The sequence below is a fragment of the Salvelinus fontinalis genome, chromosome 22 (genome assembly GCF_029448725.1).
Source record: "Salvelinus fontinalis isolate EN_2023a chromosome 22, ASM2944872v1, whole genome shotgun sequence".
Classification (NCBI taxonomy): Eukaryota; Metazoa; Chordata; class Actinopteri; order Salmoniformes; family Salmonidae; genus Salvelinus; species Salvelinus fontinalis.
Window position 1 is genome coordinate 30,240,295 of NC_074686.1, and position 19,743 is coordinate 30,260,037.

Consider the following 19,743-nt stretch of genomic DNA (forward strand, 5'->3'; position numbering starts at 1 on the left):
GAGAGAGAGAGACTGAAGGAGAGAGAGAGAGAGACTGAAGGAGAGAGAGAGAGAGACTGAAGGAGAGAGAGAGAGAGACTGAAGGAGAGAGAGAGAGAGAGACTGAAGGAGAGAGAGAGAGAGAGAGAGAGACTGAAGGAGAGAGAGAGAGAGAGACGAAGGAGAGAGAGGAGAGAGAGAGAGAGAGAGAGAGAGAGAGAGAGAGAGAGAGAGAGAGAGAGAGAGAGAGAGAGACAGACAGGCAGACAGGCAGACAGGCAGACAGGCAGGCAGGCAGGCAGACAGACAGACAGACAGACAGACAGACAGACAGGCAGGCAGACAGACAGGATCATCCTGTTTACAGATCCAAAGGAATCTGCTAACATCAGAAGCTACCACTGTTGAATGGTACAACCTGTTCCATGTATCCCTTTTAACGCAACAAAATAAAAACAATGTTGAAATTAAATCACATGAATCTCCCCAGGTAGAGAACATAGGGCATTGCTAGGACTCTGAGACATAAATCCCCCTATGAAAGGACCCCTGACTAACTGAACTTATAAATGACTAATTTGCAGTCAAATTGAATTTTAGCATTGACGAGGGGCTGGGGGAGATCATGTTAACAGCAGTTGAAAGAGATGTCAAGAGTGAGAGGCAAGATCCCATCTCACATTTAAAAATAGTCTAGTAGAATAACTTATTTTTCCTCCTCTTCCTCCTGGGATACTTTCTTTTCATCTTTTTTTCTCGCTGGGCTCTGACTCATTCATAAGAGATCTCTCCATTTGCCAGACAAATTAGCCTAATCAGGGTGCACCAGATGTTATTAAGTGCTAACATCCTGAGCAGCTAAGAGAAAACGGAAATGGCTAAAGCATTTCCTTTTATAACAGATTTCAATATTCTTGTTCGTCGCAGGAAGGCTACTAAAGACTGAACAAGTGTTTTTTTTAAACACAGTTGCAAGAAAAAGCATGTGAACCCTTTGGAATTACCTGGATTTCTACATAAATTTGTCAAAATATTTGACCTGGCAGGCTAATTGATCATTAGAAAACCCTTTTGCAAGTATGTTAGCACAGCTGAAAACTGTTGTTCTGATTAAAGAAACAATAAAACTGGCCTTCTTTAGACTTGTTGAGTATCTGGAGCATCAGCATTTGTGGGTTCGATTACAGGCTCAAAATGGCCAGAAACAAAGAACTTTCTTCTGAAACTCGTCAGTCTATTCTTGTTCTGAGAAATGAAGGCTATTCCATGCGAGAAATTGCCAAGAAACTGAATATCTGGTACAACGCTGTGTACTACTCCCTTCACAGAACAGCGCAAACTGAATCTAACCAGAATAGAAAGGGGAGCGGGAGGCCCCGGTGCACAACTGAACAAGAGGACAAGTACATTAGTGTCTAGTTTGAGAAACAGACGCCTCACAATGGCAGCTTCATTAAATAGTACCCGCAAAATTGGCAGCTTCATTAAATTGTACCCGCAAAACACCAGTCTCAATGTCAACAGTGAAGAGGCGACTCCGGGATGCTGGCCTTCTAGGCAGAGTTGCAAAGAAAAAGCCATATCTCAGACTGGTCAATAAAAAGAAAAGATTAAGATGGGCAAAAGAACACAGACACTGGACAAAGGAACTCTGCCTAGAAGGCCAGCATCCCAGAGTCGCCTTTTGTTTATCCTTCCCCAAATCTGTGCCTCTACTCAATCCTGTCTCAGTGCTCTACAAACAATTCCTTCGATCTCATGGCTTTGTTTTTGCTCTGACATGCACTATCAACTATGGGACCTTTTATTGACAGCTGTGAGCCTTTCCAAGTCATGTCCAATCAATTGAATTTACCACAGATGGATCAAGTTCTCTGATCCATCTCTACGCAGACGACACCATTCTGTTTACCTCTGGCCCCTCTTTGGACACTGTGTTAACTAACCTCCAGACGAGCTTCAATGCCATACAACTCTCCTTCCGTGGCCTCCAACTGCTCTTAAATGCAAGTTAAACTAAATGCATGCTCTTCAACCGATCCCTGCCCGCCCGTCTAGCGTCGCAACTCTGGATGGTTCTGACTTACAATATGTGGACAACTACAAATACATAGATGTCTGGTTAGACTGTAAACTCTCCTTGCAGACTCACATTAAGCATCTCTAATCCAAAATTAAATCTAGAATCGGCTTCCTATTTCACAACAAAGTATCCTTCACTCATTCTGCCAAACATACCCTTGTAAAACTGACTATCCTACCGATCCTCAACTTCGGAGATGTCATTTACAAAATAGCCTCCAACACTCTATTCAACAAATTGAATGCAGTCTATCACAGTGCCATCCGTTTTGTCACCAAAGCCCCATATACTACCCACCACTGCGATCTGTACGCTCTCGTTGGCTGGCCCTCGCTTCATACTTGTCGCCAAACCCACTGGCTCCAAGTCATCTACAAGTCACTGCTAGGTAAAGCCCCGCCTTATCTCAGCTCACTGGTCACCATAGCAGCACCCACCCGTAGCACGCGCTCCAGCAGGTATATCTCACTGGTCATCCCAAAGCCAATTCTTCCTTTGGCCATATTTCCTTCCAGTTCTCTGCTGCCAATGACTGGAACAAACTGCAATAATCACTGAAGGTGGAGACTCATATCTCCCTCACTAGCTTTAAGCACCAGCTGTCAGAGCAGCTCACAGATCACTGCTCCTGTACATAGCCCATCTGTAAATAGCCCATCCCCATACTGTCACGCCCTGACCATAGAGAGCCCTTGTTTCTCTATGGTGTAGTAGGTCAGGGCATGACGTGGGGGTGTTCTAGTTTAAAATTTCTACGTTGGTGTTTTGGTTTGGTTCCCAATTAGAGGCAGCTAGTAATCGTTTCCTCTAATTGGGGATCATATTTAGGTAGCATTTTTCCCACCTCTATTTGTTGGATATTGTTTGTGTTAGTGTGTTTGTGCACTATGTCGTCATGGTCTTTGTAAGTTTTGATATTTTGTTTTGTTAGTTTCACTTAAATAAATATGTGTAACTATACTCATGCTGCGCCTTGGTCCGCTCATTTCCAAGATCGTGACAGAATATCCCACCAACAAAGGACCAAGCAGCGTGAAAATGAGGTAAGGAAGTTTTGGACTTGGGAGGACATGAGGACCCATCCTTGGCGGGAGTCGCCAAGGAGCATGGAAGGACAGCGACGACACAAGGGACCACGGCCACAGAAACCCCAAGATTTTTTGGGGTGGGGTACATGGAGCTGGCGGTCGAGCAGCGGAGAGTGCCAGAGCCTGTTTGGGAGTCGGATGAGGAATTTGATGAAAGATTCTGGAGAGAAGTGGTAGCGATGAGAATGCTGCCGTACAGGCGTGCTGAAGAGCGTGACACCAGTCGGTGCCATCTGCACCGGTTTCACGCATCTGGCCTCCAGTGCACCTCCCCAGTTCGGTACGTCCTGTGCCCGCTCCCCGCACTCTCCCTGAAGTGAGTGTCACCAGTCGGTGCAACCTGTACCGGCCCCACGCATCAGGCCTCCAGTGTGCCTCCCCAGTCCGGTACGTCCTGTGCCTCTTCCTCGCACTCGCCCTGAAGTGCGTTTCACCAGTCCAGTGCAACCTGTACCGGCTCCATGCACCAGGCCTCCGGTGTGCCTCCCCAGTCCGGTGCGTCCTGCGCCTGCACCTCGCACTTGTCCTGAAGTGCGTGTCACCAGTCCAGTGCAACCTGTACCGGCTCCACGCACCAGGCCTCCGGTGCGCCTCCCCAGTCCGGTGCGTCCTGTGCCTGCACCTCACACTCGTCCTGAAGTGCGTGTCACCAGTCCGGTGCCACCTGCACCGGCTCCACGCACTCGGCCTCCAGTGCGCATTCACAGTCAAGAGCTTCTGGCGACAGTTCCCAGTCCAGAGCTTCCCGGTGACGGTCCACGGTCCACGGTCCGGGTCCGGAACCTTTTCAGTCTCCTGAGGGGGAATAGATTTTGTCGTGCCCTTTTCACAACTATCTTGGTGTGCTTGGACCATCGATGGTCCCCGTCGATGAGATTGGGGGCGTGCTTGGTCTTCTTTTTCCTGTAGTCCACAATCATCTCCTTAGTCTTGATCACGTTGAGGGAGAGGTTGTTGTCCTGGCACCACATGGCCAGGTCAACTTCAGTTTCAATGTGCTGTTTAAAATTCAGCTTTTCATCTATTAAAATCCCAAGATACTTATAGGAGGTGACCCTATCAATTTGCCATCTTTTTATAGTTGAAATCTGCAAGTAACTCCATCTGTTCACTTTCAGGGAAGAGAAACCATAAATGTTGTTTTCCTTGCATTAAGCACACGTTTAAATTCAAAAATCTGCCTAGTTACAATTCGAAAAGCTGCCTAGTTACAGAGTTACACCCAACCAAAGGCATGTTTATTTAGAGTTACACCCAACCAGACGGAGAACGGTCCACAGTCCCCTCACCGATTTCATTGCGGGGGACAATAATACTGCTTTCTGGGTGTATCCCTGCCAGGTGCTTCTCCTATGGGATCAGGGAGGGGGCCAGCACTTCTCTCATCTCTGGGGTGGCCAAGCTGGGTGGAGGGCACACACTGTTTATCACAGGACAGGATGCAGCCCAAAGTAAGAGAGCGTGTGTGTGTGTATACGTAACAAGAGGGTTGTATTGGGGCTCTGAGTAGCGCAGTGGTCTAAGGCACTGCATCTCAGTACAGTCCCTGGTTCAAATTCAGGCTGAATCACATCTGGCCGTGATTGGGAGTCCCATGGGAGGCGCACATTTGGCCCAGCGTCATCCGGGTTTGGCCGAGGTAGGCTGTCATTGTAAATAAGAATGTGTTCTTAACTGATTTGCCTAGTTAAATTAAGGTAAAATAAAAATTGGTTAGAACATTTTTCTCTACTTTAATTATTTATTTATTTTTTACTACCCATGCCCAGGATGATGCTGTGTCATATGGCTATGTCTAGGTCTATGGGCAGCGTTATTTTCATCACCATAAATAGTGACTCAAATATTTGTCAAACGCCTATTTTTCAGTGGCAATTGACGAGACTATAACTGACTAAATAGACACAGAATAACCTATAACTAAACAAAAATGAGGACTGGAGGATACTAAATTATCTCTGTGACTAAGACCTGACTACTGAGTGGACAGGACAAGAGTTTTTGAAGAGATTGAGAGCTTTTCAGTGATAAGCACGAATAATATTTGTAGCACAGATGCGAAATGCAGTTCTGTTTAGTGTCTCACCTGGCACAGACAGCCTATCAGCATGAACAAAAAAATCCCCTTAAAAATGCATCAGTTAAAGCTAGCTTTTCCTTTGGATGTGTCTCAATCCACCGCATCTGCCTATGTTGCACTTCCTCATCTGCGGTGAAAGGTGACAGAGCTATTGATGGACGTATACAGTACAGTACCAGTCCAAAATTTGGACAAACCTACTCATTCAAGTGTTTTTCTTTATTTTTACTATTTTCAACATTGTAGAATAATAGTGAAGACATCAAAACTATGAAATAACACATATGGAATCATGTAGTAACCCCAAAAAGCTTTAAACAAATCAAAATATATTTTAGATTTTAGATTCTTCAAAGTAGCCACCGTCTGCCTTGATCACAGCTTTGCACACTCTTGGCATCCAGTTTTCAAATCAAAATGCTCATCAAATATTTTTTTATACATCAAGGGGTCTCAAAATTCCAAATAAATTAGTAAAATTATCCTTGGTATGACTTTCTTAAAACAATTCCACATAGCTTTGTAGCCAAGTCTCCGTCTTTACATTTGAGAAATGGCGTGATTCTAGCCATTACCGTTAAAAAGATATGAACCAAAATAACGGTACTATGTTTTTTTCTTTCTGTCGTGCATTGGCAGGCTGCATGTACATTCACAAAGTATTTTGTGGGTCGTTCTAAAACAACGCACCATTAACCATTTGTTTAGGCTACAACGTGTTCAGTCATGTTACCTCATTAGTTAGCTACAGCCTGGGGTGTGTTCAGCAATGTTTTCGAACGTTCAGATGGAAATATTCTATGTAGACCAAACATGCCTCTCTGAAATGTTGAATAGGTAATAATGTTGGCTCTATTCATGGAATTTCTACCTGCAACATTCAAGAACGTTTTGCAACTGAATGTGGCCCTAGTAACATTACCAGTAGCCTATATGCAAACATTTTGTGCCACAGAAAGAAAGGAAAATAGATAGCAAACAATGTATTGACTAAATCCCTCTTTCCACTACATTATATCTTTATTTTTGAGTTAATGTGGACCATGTGACTCAGACTTGAACACTAGGACCAGGACTTCAGCCATAGTTACTCGTAAGTCAACTCATGACTCGACCATTGGTGACTCCGTTTTGGCTCGAGCACTTGGGATGCGATTTGGACTCGAGGTTTAGTGACTTGACCTGATCTCTCTTTTGACGAACATATCAAATATATTTCAAGGACAATTTTCTTCCATCTTTGTAACATTGCAAAAAAATCTGAAACTTTTTGTCCAAAAAAGATAATCCATGTTTTTGTCACTTCTAGATTAGACTACTTGTTACATCTGCTCCTGCCATGCCCTCTACTTCTCATTCTGTGTCTCCCTAACCTGCCGCCACTCCCCCAGTGCTCTCTCCATCTTCCTCTTTGTGTGTATGTGGGCAGAGATAGGTGTGATGGAGGTAGAGCAGATCCCCACCTAATTTAACCTGTTCCATAATCAAGACCTCTACACATACTCAGCCCTGCCACTTCCACGCTGCCAGATCGTAACCTCTGCTCAGTCAGTCTGCATTTTTTAGCCGTTTGTGCCTGCTTAGATCCTGTTTTCCCTTGCCTGACACTGTTTTCCTCTCCGCTACAGTTCTGCCCGCTCTGCCTTTGGCCCATCTCCAGTCCCACGTCTCGTCAGTCCTGCTACTCTGTCCTGGACCCATCACTCCACTGCGTCCTTGGATTCCTCTCCAGACCTGCTTACCCAGTCCCAACTCCCCTCGCTCCAGTCTCAGCCTCCGCACCTGGCTTCCTGCAACCCGCCTGAGCTTCCCCTGGCCTGCACCCCATCTTCCCTGTGTTTCAATAAATATCTTGGTTACCTCATCCCAGTCTCTTCATCTGAGTCTGCTCTTGGGTTCACCTGTTCCGCTCCCCATGACAGTACGATCTGGCCAAGATATGAACACAGCGGACTCAGATCCCCTCCACCAAACCCTTGCCAGCCAAAGCGCCCAGCTCGAGCAACATGATCGCCCAGAGCTCACAACCAGCCCCGAGTCCCTCTCCTCTGCCCCGTGAGCCGTTTGTTCCGACCCCCGAGCGTTACGATGGCACCTCGGAGCTTGCAAGGCCTTTTTGGTAAAATGTTCACTAGTATACGAGCAACAGCCCTACGCTTATGCTAGCGAACGGGCCAAGATTTCCATCCTGATCGGCAGCTTCCGTGGAGCAGCGCTTTCCTGGGCTACGGTGGTATGGGGGAGACAGTCCCCAATCTGTTCCTCCTACTCCAGCTTCACAGAGGAGATGAGGAGAGTATTCGAACCCCCCTGTCTGCGGTAGGGAAGACGCTAAACGACTCCTGTCCCTCCGTCAAGGCTCCCATAGCGTCGCTGCGATGGCGATCGAGTTTTGCATCCTTGCCACTGATAGCGGCTGGAATGTGGAGGCCCTTCAGGGAGAGGGCAGATGGGGCATGCAACCCTATCACTACATCTGCTTCCTCCTCCAACTGCCTCCCTTCCTATAAGTCTCTTCCTGAACCCATGCAGCTTGCCCGGGCCCGTCTCTCACCTGAGGAGAGGCAGCGGTGAATCAGCACTAGGAGCAGCCTATACTGTGGCCAGGTTGGTCACTTCGTCTCCACTTGTTCCCTGCGGCCAGCAAAGGGAGGTGGCTCAACAGTTGTGGGGGATATACTGTTGAGCTAAATCGCCGACCCATCTCCCCCCAGACCCTTACTAGACGGCACCCTTGTGTGGCAGAGCCAGGCTTTTCCTCTGCCTGCCCTCATTGCCCAGAATAAGACCTCCACTAAACCCACGTCCGGCCTGCTTTGCCCTCTTCCCATACCCAGTCACCTCTGGTCACACATAGCTCTGGACTTTGTCACTGGCCTTCCCCCATCCAACGGTAACTCAGTCATCCTCACCATAATTTACAGATTTTCCAAAGCAGCTCACTTCATTCCCCTCTCCAAGCTTCCGTCCTCTAGGGAGACTGCGGACCTGCTGGTGTCCCATGTGTTTAGTCTGCATGGCATTCCTAAAGACATAATTTCCGACAGGAGTCCCCAGTTCACATCCCAGGTATGGAGATCCTTCTGTTCAGCACTGGGTATCAATGTCAGTCTTTCATCTGGATATCACCCCCAGATCAACGGCCAGACCGAACGGGCCAATCAGGAGCTGGAGACGGCCCTACGCTGCGCAACTTCGGCAAACTCTTCCTCCTGGAGTGCTCAGCAACCCTGGGAGGAATATGCCCACAACACCCTCACCAACACCTCGTCAGGTATGTAACCCTTCAAGTTTGCTCTGGGTTATCAACTCCCCTTATTCTCCACCCAAGAGGTTGTAGTGGCAGTTCTCAGTCCATGACAATATGCTCCGTTGTCATCACACCTGGAAGAAGGCCCAGGCTGCCCTTCCTGTACCCCTTGCATATAACAAAGTTATCATTACTCATTGTGTATTATTACATGTTTTACTTGTCTATTATTTCTATATTTTCTTTCTCTCTGCATTTTTGGGAAGTGCCCGTAAAGGCTGAACTCATCTAGGCAAACTGAACGAGTGTGCTCACATACAGTGCATTCGGAAAGTATTCAGACCCCTTCCCTTTTTCCACATTTTGTTACGTTACAGCCTTATTCTTAAATTGATTACATTGTTTCCCCCCCCTAAATCTACACACAATACCCAATCATGACAAAGCAAAAACAGGTTTTAGAAATGTTTGCTAATTTACTAAAAATAAAAAACAGAAATACCTTATTTACATAACTATTCAGACCCTTTGCTATGAAACTTGAAATTGAGCTCAGGTGCATCCTGTTTATGTTGATCATCCTTGAGATGTTGCTACAACTTTATTGGAGTCCACCTGTGGTAAATTCAATTCAAAACGATTTGGAAAGGCAAACACCTGTATATATAGGGTCCCACAGTTGACAGTGCATGTCAGAGCAAAAACCAAGCCATGAGATCGAAGGTACTGTCTGTAGAGCTCAGAGACAGGATTGTGTCAAGGCACAGATCTGGGGAAGGATACCAAACAATGTCTGCAGCATTGAAGGTCCCCAAGAACACAGTGGCCTCCATCATTCTTAAATAGAAGAAGTTTGGAACCACCAAGACTCTTCCAAGAGCTAACTGCCTGGCCAAACTGAGCAAAAAGACTTGAGGCTGTAATCACTGCGAAAGGTGCTTCAATAAAGTACTGCGTAAAGGGTCTGAATACTTACAGCTTGTAACTGTGATATTTTAGTTTTATTTGTAATAAATTTGCAAAAATTGAAGGGGTCTGAATACTTTCGAATGCACCGTACGCCCTGCTAACACGGGAAAATTGCCTTCAAACACTTAAAAGACACACCTTATCCCCTCAGCCCTCAAATTAAGTGGACACTTCTGATGACGTCTGACGAGTATACACTTGCAGGGCAAGGGGCGAGGGAGGAAGGAATGATTTTTAAATGGACCACCCTTGGCCGGAAATTCATCACTCATTCATCCCACGATGATTGTGTTTTCAGCCACCTGTAGCTTGTTGGTGCTTTGTATGTGCTACAGTCAATTATGAGTGCATGTTTACTTATATTAAGTACACAATTATTAATAAACACCTAATGTATGATAGCTAGCAAATTAATTAGCTAACTGACGTTAGCTTGCCTAGCTGGAACTTCTGAAGAATAAAAATGTTTTATGTCTACAATTTCCAAAAGATAACCAAACAAAAACATATTTACTTTTTATGAGACGTGTTTGTGCCGTCATGTGCATTAGTAGCACAATTTTTTACTTATTTGCATTCGTTTTTACTTACACTTGTATGTTGACTTCTCCATTGATGTTGTTTTTAAGTTTTTGCAGACTTTTCTTAGCCGATGTACAATCGGTGCAAATTGAATTATGGGGAGTTTCAGGCCCGAAGTGAACATAATCGTACACTTGCAAAGCCCACTAAAAACAAGGGCTGAGGGGCTTATGTTGCAAACTTCCCTTGCTTGGCTAATCATTTGGACCACCCTCCAAGATGGCGAAGGGGATTCCCCCAAGGGCATAAGGCGAGGGTAAGTGGATGGGGGTGTGTTTTTAAGTGTTTGGACCGCAGCCTAAATCTTCAAGTATCAACCTATTATACATTATTTTTCCTCGCTACACCTAGAATATTTTACGGGCCTTTCAATTATATATCACTAATTCACTATTTCAGTACTCTGGATAGGCCTAATAAATCAGAGGAAAGATAACGATGTCTTCATCAGTGTTTGTTTGTCCTTCAATATGTAGCCTATTACATGACTACCCGTCCTTTGAGGTTTACGCATGTAATTACATGCCCTCTGTTACATGCTCTCTTCACTTCGTGTCATCCCTTACTAATGAAAGGGGGAGCCCCATAGTTGGATAGTGGAACTCTAAATATGATATTAATCAGGAGAGGATTATAGGAGGAAATGGGCTAATACTTCTTCATCGGTCATCATGCCTTACGCCACAGTTACAGGTCATATTGCCAAGAACGAACATTACTTTCCTCTTTGGTATTGCATGCCCCCAAGTAAGAGGGGGGTGGGGGAGGTAGAAAACAAATACTTTGAAACTTGCTGTATAGCCTATTAAAGTTATCTTTGTTCTATTTGCCAAATTGCCAAGCAGACTAATCTTGAGTGTACAGGTGATTTTATATTTTGTATGATCAATGGCAGCCACCTGGAATGGTTGTAATCACCATGCTTATTACACATCTATGGGTTTTGTACTTTGTGTTTTCAGCCACCTGTAGCTTGTTGGTGCTTTATATGTGCTACAGTCAATTATGAGTGCATCTTTACTTATATTAAGTTCATAATTATTAATAAACACCTAATGTATGATAGCTAGCAAATTAATGGCTGTGGCTGTATTAACACAGGCAGCCCAACTCTGATATTTTTTTCACTAATTGGTCTTTTGAGCAATCACATCAGATCTTTTCACATCAGAGCTTTTTGAAATATGATCTGATTAATCAAAAGACCAATTACTGAAAAATAGACAGAATTGAGCTGTCTGTCTAAACGCAGCCTATGATGCCCCATTGTACATTTGAAATAAAATCCGCTGCACTCCCTGTGATGAACTATTGATTGGCGATGGCAATTAATTAGATTTTTTTTGTTATCATTACTCTCGGGTGAGTTGAGCTAGCTATTCAAAATGTAACCAAAACCTCATTGAAGTAACTTGACCCAGGCGGTGAGTGGGCGGAGTCATCCATGTAAACATTTGCCTTATCAGGTTTCCGTACGATGTCTTGGCGTTTCCTCTTCTGCTGAATTCGTGTTGCTAGCTAGCTATCTACCACCAACAACACTACTGCTTTGATACACATTAGCACCTAAGTGTTACAGTTAGGATTTTTTAATTGAATAAATCAAAATGAGACGAGCAGGTTTGGGTAAGACTCATGCCCCCCCCCCCCTCGTTTTAAATAGAGGACGTTCATTCAATAGCTAAAGTTAGCTAGCTAACAGTATACATTTTAACGAAATAAAGCCTTTGTATCTAGCTAACTTTACTACATCAGGACAGCATTAGCTATAACTAGCGAACTGTCTTAGCTTGCTAATCATGTTACCTACAGGCCTTCATAGATAGGTAACGTTTGCTAACGAAATACGTTTATTTTTAGTGATACGGTCAGCTCATTGGGTTTGTTCATTGTGTCACAGGCGAAGGAGGACCTCCTGAAAATGTTGTGGCCAGTGGATACAGCGCGTACGAAGAGGAAAATGAACACTTACAAGAGGGTCTGAGAGCCAAAGCCAGCGCCTTGAAGCATGTTAGTATTTCCTGTTCACAGAGTTTTCCAGTAACTGTCTCATGTTGTTATTCATTCCTTTGGTAACACGATTTAATGTTTGTCCTGCTACAGTTGTCAATAGATATCGGAACAGAAGTGAAATACCAAAAAAACATGTTGGACGATATGGTAAGCAAGTGACATGTTCAGTCATGCGTATATAGGCTACTAGGGTTTGGCCCCATAGCTAGCTATATGATTAAATTGAAGATTGTGGTATTTAACATTGACGATATATCGTGAAATACAAGACGATATATGGTGATGTGCAAGACTATTTTAACTTGACAAATCAAAACTGTGCAGTTTTATCAGTTAGGCTGTATCAGTGTCTACATTTTTGCCACACATTATTTAATGAGAATGTGACTACTGTATAATATTGTAAATAAACACAAATTGCACAGTGGAATGATTGTCATTAAAGGCGCAAAACGATTATTGTATTTTGCAATATTGTGAGTAGCATATTGTAGAAGAGGTTTGGAGTAGAATAGGTCTCCCCAAATATTACCCACTCCTATAGGTTACTATACATAATTACTCAACTCCAGAAGCATTCACACAAATCTCCTTTATCTATACCCTCTTCTACCAGATTGCACAATTCATTAAAAGCTTAGTTGGCATCCATAACAGGTCACAATATTGCTCAACAGATAGGCTATAGGGTAAAACCATATGAGTTCAATCACTTTTTGACAGCATCCCTTTAGATTTGAACAAAACCTTCCATACATTTTTGCCCATTGTAGAAGTGCTCAGAAAGTGACTTTTTGGACCCGAATGACAAAACATTCAGGAGATGGAGGTGCTCAAAGTTGATTTTGCATACCTCACCATACTATCATGAGACATCCATGTCTTCATCACTGCAAAAGATAAACAGTTGAGTCTGCTGCAATTTAAAAGTGTATAAAGAGGTTTGTGAAACAACTTCTTTATAAAAGAAAAAATGTAATGTGTTATTTTAACCTTAACCTCAATTATAAAATATTTTTAAAAACTTTCATATTCACACATGTTGTAGATTAGACCCTACTTTACATCTGAGGTTTTTGTGTTGAGACACATGCTCTTGAATACAGTGGGTGCCATTTCAACTTCTAATTACTACCACAAAGATGGCCGCCGGTCCACCCACTGTCGTTAACCTAAATGGTCATGTCTACTCTATTATTTCTATGATTTGAATCAGTTTCCTATTGAGGAAACCTATGGCAGGAACAACACACAACCTCAGATGTAAAATAGGGTCTAAGCTACAGCATATGCTAATATGAAGGGGGAAAAAATTGGAGTTTACGTGTTTAGATAATTGACATTTAAGGTTAAATTACATTCAACTTTTTTTTCAGGAAATGTAAAAAATTGTTTGACCTTGTTTCTCAACCATTTATATTTTCCAGTGATGAAGACATGGCTGTTTCATGGTATGCAAAATATAACTGTTAGCACTGGAATGTTCTGGCATTCAGGTCCAAAGTCACTTTCTGAGCACTTCTACAATGGGCAAAAATGTATGGAAGGGTTCGTTCTATTCATAAAGAGTGCTGTCAAAAAGTGATTGAATTCAAATGGATTTACCCTTACACATTTCAGAGCAATTCAAATCAGGACTGCAAAACATGTCACTGTATGTATTGTTTTGTTATTTTTCCTCCTAACAGGACTCAGACTTTGACTCAACAGGTGGTTTGCTGGGGGCCACCATAGGGAGAGTGAAGCAGCTTTCCAGGGGAAGCCAGACCAAGCTCCTGTGCTACATGCTGTTCTTCTGCTTCTTGGTCTTCACCATCCTTTACTGGTTTATCAAACTGAGGTGATACGTTACAGGAGGCCCCGGCTTTTCCCTCCCTGCCTCGTGTTTCCTTCCCCAGTCTGTGCCATGCGTGCACCTCTGCATCAGAAGACCAGGATGATGACAATGATTGTAAGAATGTGCTTAATGTTTGAGAAGACCCCCTCCCCCCAAATCATCAATGACAATGTGCAATAGGGATGAGTAGTACCCTGATGGAATGAGTAGACACTGCCATACGTTTACATTTGTCATGTAACACTTTCATACAGAGTCCCTTAACGATGATGCATATAAGTTGATGTACAGGATGAGTGATCTATTGCATCAACAAATCTGGCAAGGCTAAGCAGTAACATGTGTTACACAGGCAGCCCAATTCTGATCTTTTTCCCAATCACATTTTTCAGAGCTGATTAGTGAAAAAAGATTGGAATTGGGTTGGCTGTCGAAGAGGTTGCTTGATCCAATGTGAGACTGATTTAACATTTGATCAATACAGTGTCTAACAATTCGAGTTCCACTATAAACAAACATCTTGTTTATTTGTTTTGAGGAATAAATTAGGGTACGCGCTCACTTCAAACATTTCCTGTCCGATCAACAGAGACTGTTCTCCCGTTGACTGATGTAAAATGTTTTATATGTAAATAAACATGGATGTTTTGAATTTGACGGTCCAGAGAGTGATTGTTTTTCTATAAGTCACAAAAGATTGAGGTATATAGCCTTTCGTTTATTTTACACAACGGTACATTGTATTCCTGAGACCATCTACAAAAACTTGATCTTAGACATTGATTACAAATTCACAACTACTGTAGGACTGCCGTTTTCAATTGTCATAAAGAAATATAATCTTAGGCATGTTTCCCCAGAATGGAAACATGGAGGCACAATTTGAAAAACATTACATGCATTTTCATAAGTGCAACACAGCATGAATAGTGGTTAAATTGATTAACAAATTAAAATCTTCAACTGCAATTCTGATGTGTTCATTAAATTCCAGAAAATGGTTCTGTTCCTTCTGACCTCGCTCACTCCCCTTCATGGACTGGATAGGTGTAAGCAATATGGCATTAACTAAAAGGTATCACTTCCACCTATCCAGTCATTATAGAGAAGCATAGGAATGGGAACAATGTTCTGGATTGAGGTGCAGCACAAGGGAAAGCCATACTGGCACTGTGACATCACTTCTTGGGTAGGGTGTCCATGTACTTGCAGATGATCGACAGCATGACCTCATCAGCGCCGCCTCCAATGGACAGTAACCTGGCGTCTCTGCGTATTTAAACAAGACCAAAAGAAAAAGCTCAAAATGGACACAGGTCATTCAATGAAAGCTATTACCTTGGCCGTATTCATGAAAGCCACATGAATTTTGTCCATGAAGTGCGACAATAGGGACTCGTTTCTGATTAGATGCCTGAATTAAGTTTAATTTCTTGAGCAAAATTACCAATCTGAATATCCAGAATGTTTGTGGAATTAACTAGTATTGAAAGTCAACTCTTCGCAGTGAAAAAACAGCACTGTTGCTTAACTGTATTGACTCAAATGGTAGCTCAACTGGTTATGAACTTACCGTACATTAATATCCTCCTTACACTATCCATCTGCATATTCTTAGTATTTGTATATAGCAAGGTTCTGTGGATGTGATGAAACGGAGACCTTTTAACTGACCCAGACAGTGGCAGTAAGACCTGCCCTTTGACCCCCAGATGCCCATCATAATATGTCTCAAATGGCACCCTATTCCCTATATAGTCCACTACTTTTAACCAGGGCCCATCAGACTCTGGCCAAAGTAGTGCACTAATAGGGAATAGGGTGCCATTTGGGATCCAGCCCATATAACGTCTTCATTTGCCACGCCACTGCGTGTCACTGTAATTAGACTACAGTAGTATCAACCGTGGTTGATTAGTGTACTACTGTAAGAAGTAGAGAGGCCTGAATGGCATCATCTGATCAGTGAAAGGACAGCATACACCAGTGGGTTAAATAAACTCCTTTTGAGTTTGCTAATACTTTATTTGCACATCTCCTTATAATACACTGAGCAAAAATATAAACGCAATATGTAAAGTGTTGGTCCGGTGTTTCATGAGCTGAAATAAACGGTCCCATAAATGTTCCATACGCACAAAAAGCGTATTTCTTTCAAATTTTGTGCACAAATTTGTTTACATCCCTGTTAGTGAGCATTTCTCCTTTGCCAAGATAATCTATCCACCTGACAGGTGTGCCATATCAAGAAGCTGATTAAACAGCATGATCATTACACAGGTGCACCTTGTGCTGGGAACAATAAAAGGCCACTAAAATGTGCAGTTTTGTCACAACACAATGCCACAGATGTCTCAAGTTTTGAGGGAGCATGCAATTGGCATGCTGACTACAGGAATGTCCACCAGAGCTGTTGCCATATCATTTAATGTTCATTTATCTACCATAAGCCGCCTTCAATGTCATTTTTGAGAATTTGGCAGTACGTCCAACAGGCCTCACAACCGCAGACCACGTGTATGGCGTTGTGTGGACGAGCGGTTTGCTGATGTCAACGTTGTAAACAGAGTGCCCCATGGTGGCTGTGTGGTTATGGCATGGGCAGGCCTAAGCTACGGACAACAAACACAATTGCATTTTATCGATGGCAATTTGAATGCACAGAGATACCGTGATGAGATCCTGAGGCCCGTTGTCGTGCCATTCATCTGCCCCCATCACCTCATGTTTCAGCATGATAATTCACAGCTCCATGTCGCAAGGATCTGTACAAAATTACTGGACACTGAAAATGTCCCAGTTCTTCCATTGCCTGTATACTCACCAGACATGTCACTCATTAAGCATGTTTGGGAAGCTCTGGATCGACGTGTACAATAGTGCGTTCCAGTTCCCACCAATATCCAGCAACTTCACACAGCCATTGAAGAGGAGTGGGACAACATTCCACAATCAACAGCCTGATCAACTCAATGTGAAGGAGATGTGTCGCGCTGCATGAGGAAAACGGTGGGCATAGCAGATACTGACTGGTTTTCTGATCCACGCCCCTACCTTTTTTTAAGGTGTCTGTAACCAACAGATGCATATCTGTATTCCCAGTCATGTGAAATCCATAGATTAGGGCCTAATGAATTTATTTCAATTGACTGATTTCCTTATATGAACTGTAACTCAGTAAAATTGTTGCATGTTGCATTTATATTTTTGTTAAGTATATTTTATACATTAATAAATATATGAATGAATGATAAAATATAAATGATAAAGTTCATGAATAGTTAGCAAACTAAATATTTAGTCATGTTTATGACAAGTTTATAAGCAGAACTTGTAACCTTCACAATGTGTCGCAGAGTTTATTCAGTGCTTTAACGAAGGAGCTTACTCCAAATCACATCTGCAATAAACATAATTGAAAGGAACTAAGCTGCAATCCTGAACCTCCTTTTAGGAGTTTCTTCTTCTCCACTCACCTGTAAAACCTGCTGACCAGGACATTGCTGGTGAAGCCCATTCCTCCCCAGTACTGCAGGCAGCTGTCCCCCACCTCCCTGGACAGACGGCCTGCCTTCAGCTTAGCCATGGACGCCAGCTTAGTCACATCGTTGCCCTTGATGTACAGAGCTGGGGATGGGAGACACAGGGAAGAGGTTGATGCCAAGATTTAGGACGTGTTTCACTCAAGTCATAAACTGATCTTACTTACTGATATTATTGTCATTGATCTTTAATGTCAGATCAGTTTAGAGGGAATGGGAGAATTGGGATGTGGACAGTGTCTATTTGTGCCAAACAGATGCCTCTAGTCCCCATCTAATGAAGCAATTAACAGCTGCACTAGTGCATTGAAGCTACTGTCTGGTAAAGTGGTTGAGCATTAGTTAAACCCCCTCAAAGGCCATGGAACCCGGCCAACAGCCAGATGTGTCCAGTCTCCTGACAATGACCTTTATTAGATGATGTGTTGTGTTACTGGCCTAGATTTGAAAGTTTACAGCTTATTATTATGAATCATACATAGCTGCACCTAACTGATTGTATTTATCTGGCAGTGTTGGAGAGTAGTGAACCAGAGTAACTTAACTACATAACTTAACTACATTTTGCAGTAGCTTGGTGGTAGTTGAACTAAATTTTAATCTTGGTATTGTTTTTAGTGTTAGTTACTGTTTTTGCCATGCAGCGTTGCAGCTAACTACTGGAATTACACACTACTGTTTCTGCCAAAATAATAGAAAATATGGGTAAAGTAGGCAAGAATGTCCTTTCTTTTTCTGGCATCAGACCTTCCTTCCTCTCACTTGAAACATTCTGTTAACATCTGACTCCAAAGTGACCTGTTCTTGCAATTTGTAGTCTATTTTATATATATATATATATATATATATATATATATATATATATATATATATATATATATATATATATATATATATATATATATATATATATATATATATGATTATTTATCACAAAGTAGTTTGAATGTCATGACAAAGTAGTTTGAATGTCATGAACTACTTATTCAAAATACCTTTAGTTAAGTAAAGGATGTTTTTCTTAAGGGTAGTTCTAGCTTAGCTTTACTTCTTCCAGTGTGAAGTAATTGGTAGCATGGTAAACTGTATTTTCAGAGTAGCTTCCCTAACACGTATCTGGTTGGTATCTGTCTTATTTCCAGTGTGAAGTAATTGGTAGCATGGTAAACTGTATTTTCAGAGTAGCTTCCCTAACACGTATCTGGTTGGTATCTGTCTTATTTCCAGTGTGAAGTAATTGGTAGCATGGTAAACTGTATTTTCAGAGTAGCTTCCCTAACACGTATCTGGTTGGTATCTGTCTTATTTCCAGTGTGAAGTAATTGGTAGCATGGTAAACTGTATTTTCAGAGTAGCTTCCCTAACACGTATCTGGTTGGTATCTGTCTTATTTCCAGTGTGAAGTAATTGGTAGCATGGTAAACTGTATTTTCAGAGTAGCTTCCCTAACACGTATCTGGTTGGTATCTGTCTTATTTCCAGTGTGAAGTAATTGGTAGCATGGTAAACTGTATTTTCAGAGTAGCTTCCCTAACACGTATCTGGTTGGTATCTGTCTTATTTCCAGTGTGAAGTAATTGGTAGCATGGTAAACTGTATTTTCAGAGTAGCTTCCCTAACACGTATCTGGTTGGTATCTGTCTTATTTCCAGTGTGAAGTAATTGGTAGCATGGTAAACTGTATTTTCAGAGTAGCTTCCCTAACACGTATCTGGTTGGTATCTGTCTTATTTCCAGTGTGAAGTAATTGGTAGCATGGTAAACTGTATTTTCAGAGTAGCTTCCCTAACACGTATCTGGTTGGTATCTGTCTTATTTCCAGTGTTTATGTTTGATGTCTTTAATCTATCCACAAGGCCAAGCTGCAAACACCATTTCCCCATAGAAATCAGTAATTGTCTGAGTTGGGACTCACCATATTCCTTATGTAGTGCACTACATTGACCATTGCTCTTTGGGTCCTGGTCAAAAGTAATGCGCCACATAGGGAATGGAGTACCATTTGGGATGCAGTCATTATCTTATCTTGAGCAGACCCACCTGTGGAGCGATGGAGGAGGGAACGCAGCAGCTCGATCTCTGTCTCCAGCTCAGCCAGTCTGAAGTGGACTGACTGGTGGTAGAGAACAGGCATCTTGAAGATCTTCCTCTGTCTGGTGTACTGAATGGTCTCCTGGATGATGTTGTCCATCATGGTTAGAACTGAAGGGGAAATAAACGGTACTATTGAGAATTATTTTGTTTACAAGCAAACGTCAAAAGTTCAAGTTGTGTGTAGCTGCACAACTCCACACCAACAAGCGCTGTAGTAGCAGGAGAG

The 19,743-nt window shown here is 42.7% G+C and overlaps 2 protein-coding genes across 2 annotated transcripts in view; one reads left to right on the top strand and one right to left on the bottom strand.

The window, feature by feature from the left end:
* The first annotated feature begins 11,471 nt into the window (after nucleotides 1-11,471).
* LOC129820188 (BET1 homolog) lies at nucleotides 11,472-14,533 on the top strand. The gene is made up of 4 exons (XM_055877170.1): nucleotides 11,472-11,657; nucleotides 11,932-12,041; nucleotides 12,135-12,191; nucleotides 13,733-14,533. The coding sequence occupies exons 1-4, from the start codon at nucleotides 11,639-11,641 to the stop codon at nucleotides 13,886-13,888; spliced, it is 342 nt and encodes a 113-aa protein (XP_055733145.1). The 5' UTR covers nucleotides 11,472-11,638; the 3' UTR covers nucleotides 13,889-14,533.
* Nucleotides 14,534-14,578: 45 nt separating this feature from the next.
* Nucleotides 14,579-19,743, bottom strand: part of zgc:85777 (uncharacterized protein LOC405871 homolog) — a 43,204-nt gene continuing 38,039 nt past the window's right edge. Inside the window, exons 7-9 of the mRNA XM_055877169.1 lie at nucleotides 19,464-19,625; nucleotides 17,358-17,508; nucleotides 14,579-15,150 (exon numbers count right to left, since the gene is read on the bottom strand). Of these exons, the coding sequence (XP_055733144.1) occupies nucleotides 15,060-15,150; nucleotides 17,358-17,508; nucleotides 19,464-19,625 (404 nt within the window). The 3' untranslated portion in view covers nucleotides 14,579-15,059. The remainder of the gene's footprint in view (nucleotides 15,151-17,357; nucleotides 17,509-19,463; nucleotides 19,626-19,743) is intronic.

Bases quoted from the DNA above. Each gene is read 5' to 3' on its own strand.
- LOC129820188 (XM_055877170.1), top strand. The intron at 12,042-12,134 runs GTTAGTATTTCC...GTCCTGCTACAG, and splicing joins AAGCCAGCGCCTTGAAGCAT to TTGTCAATAGATATCGGAAC. The intron at 12,192-13,732 runs GTAAGCAAGTGA...TCCTCCTAACAG, and splicing joins AAAACATGTTGGACGATATG to GACTCAGACTTTGACTCAAC.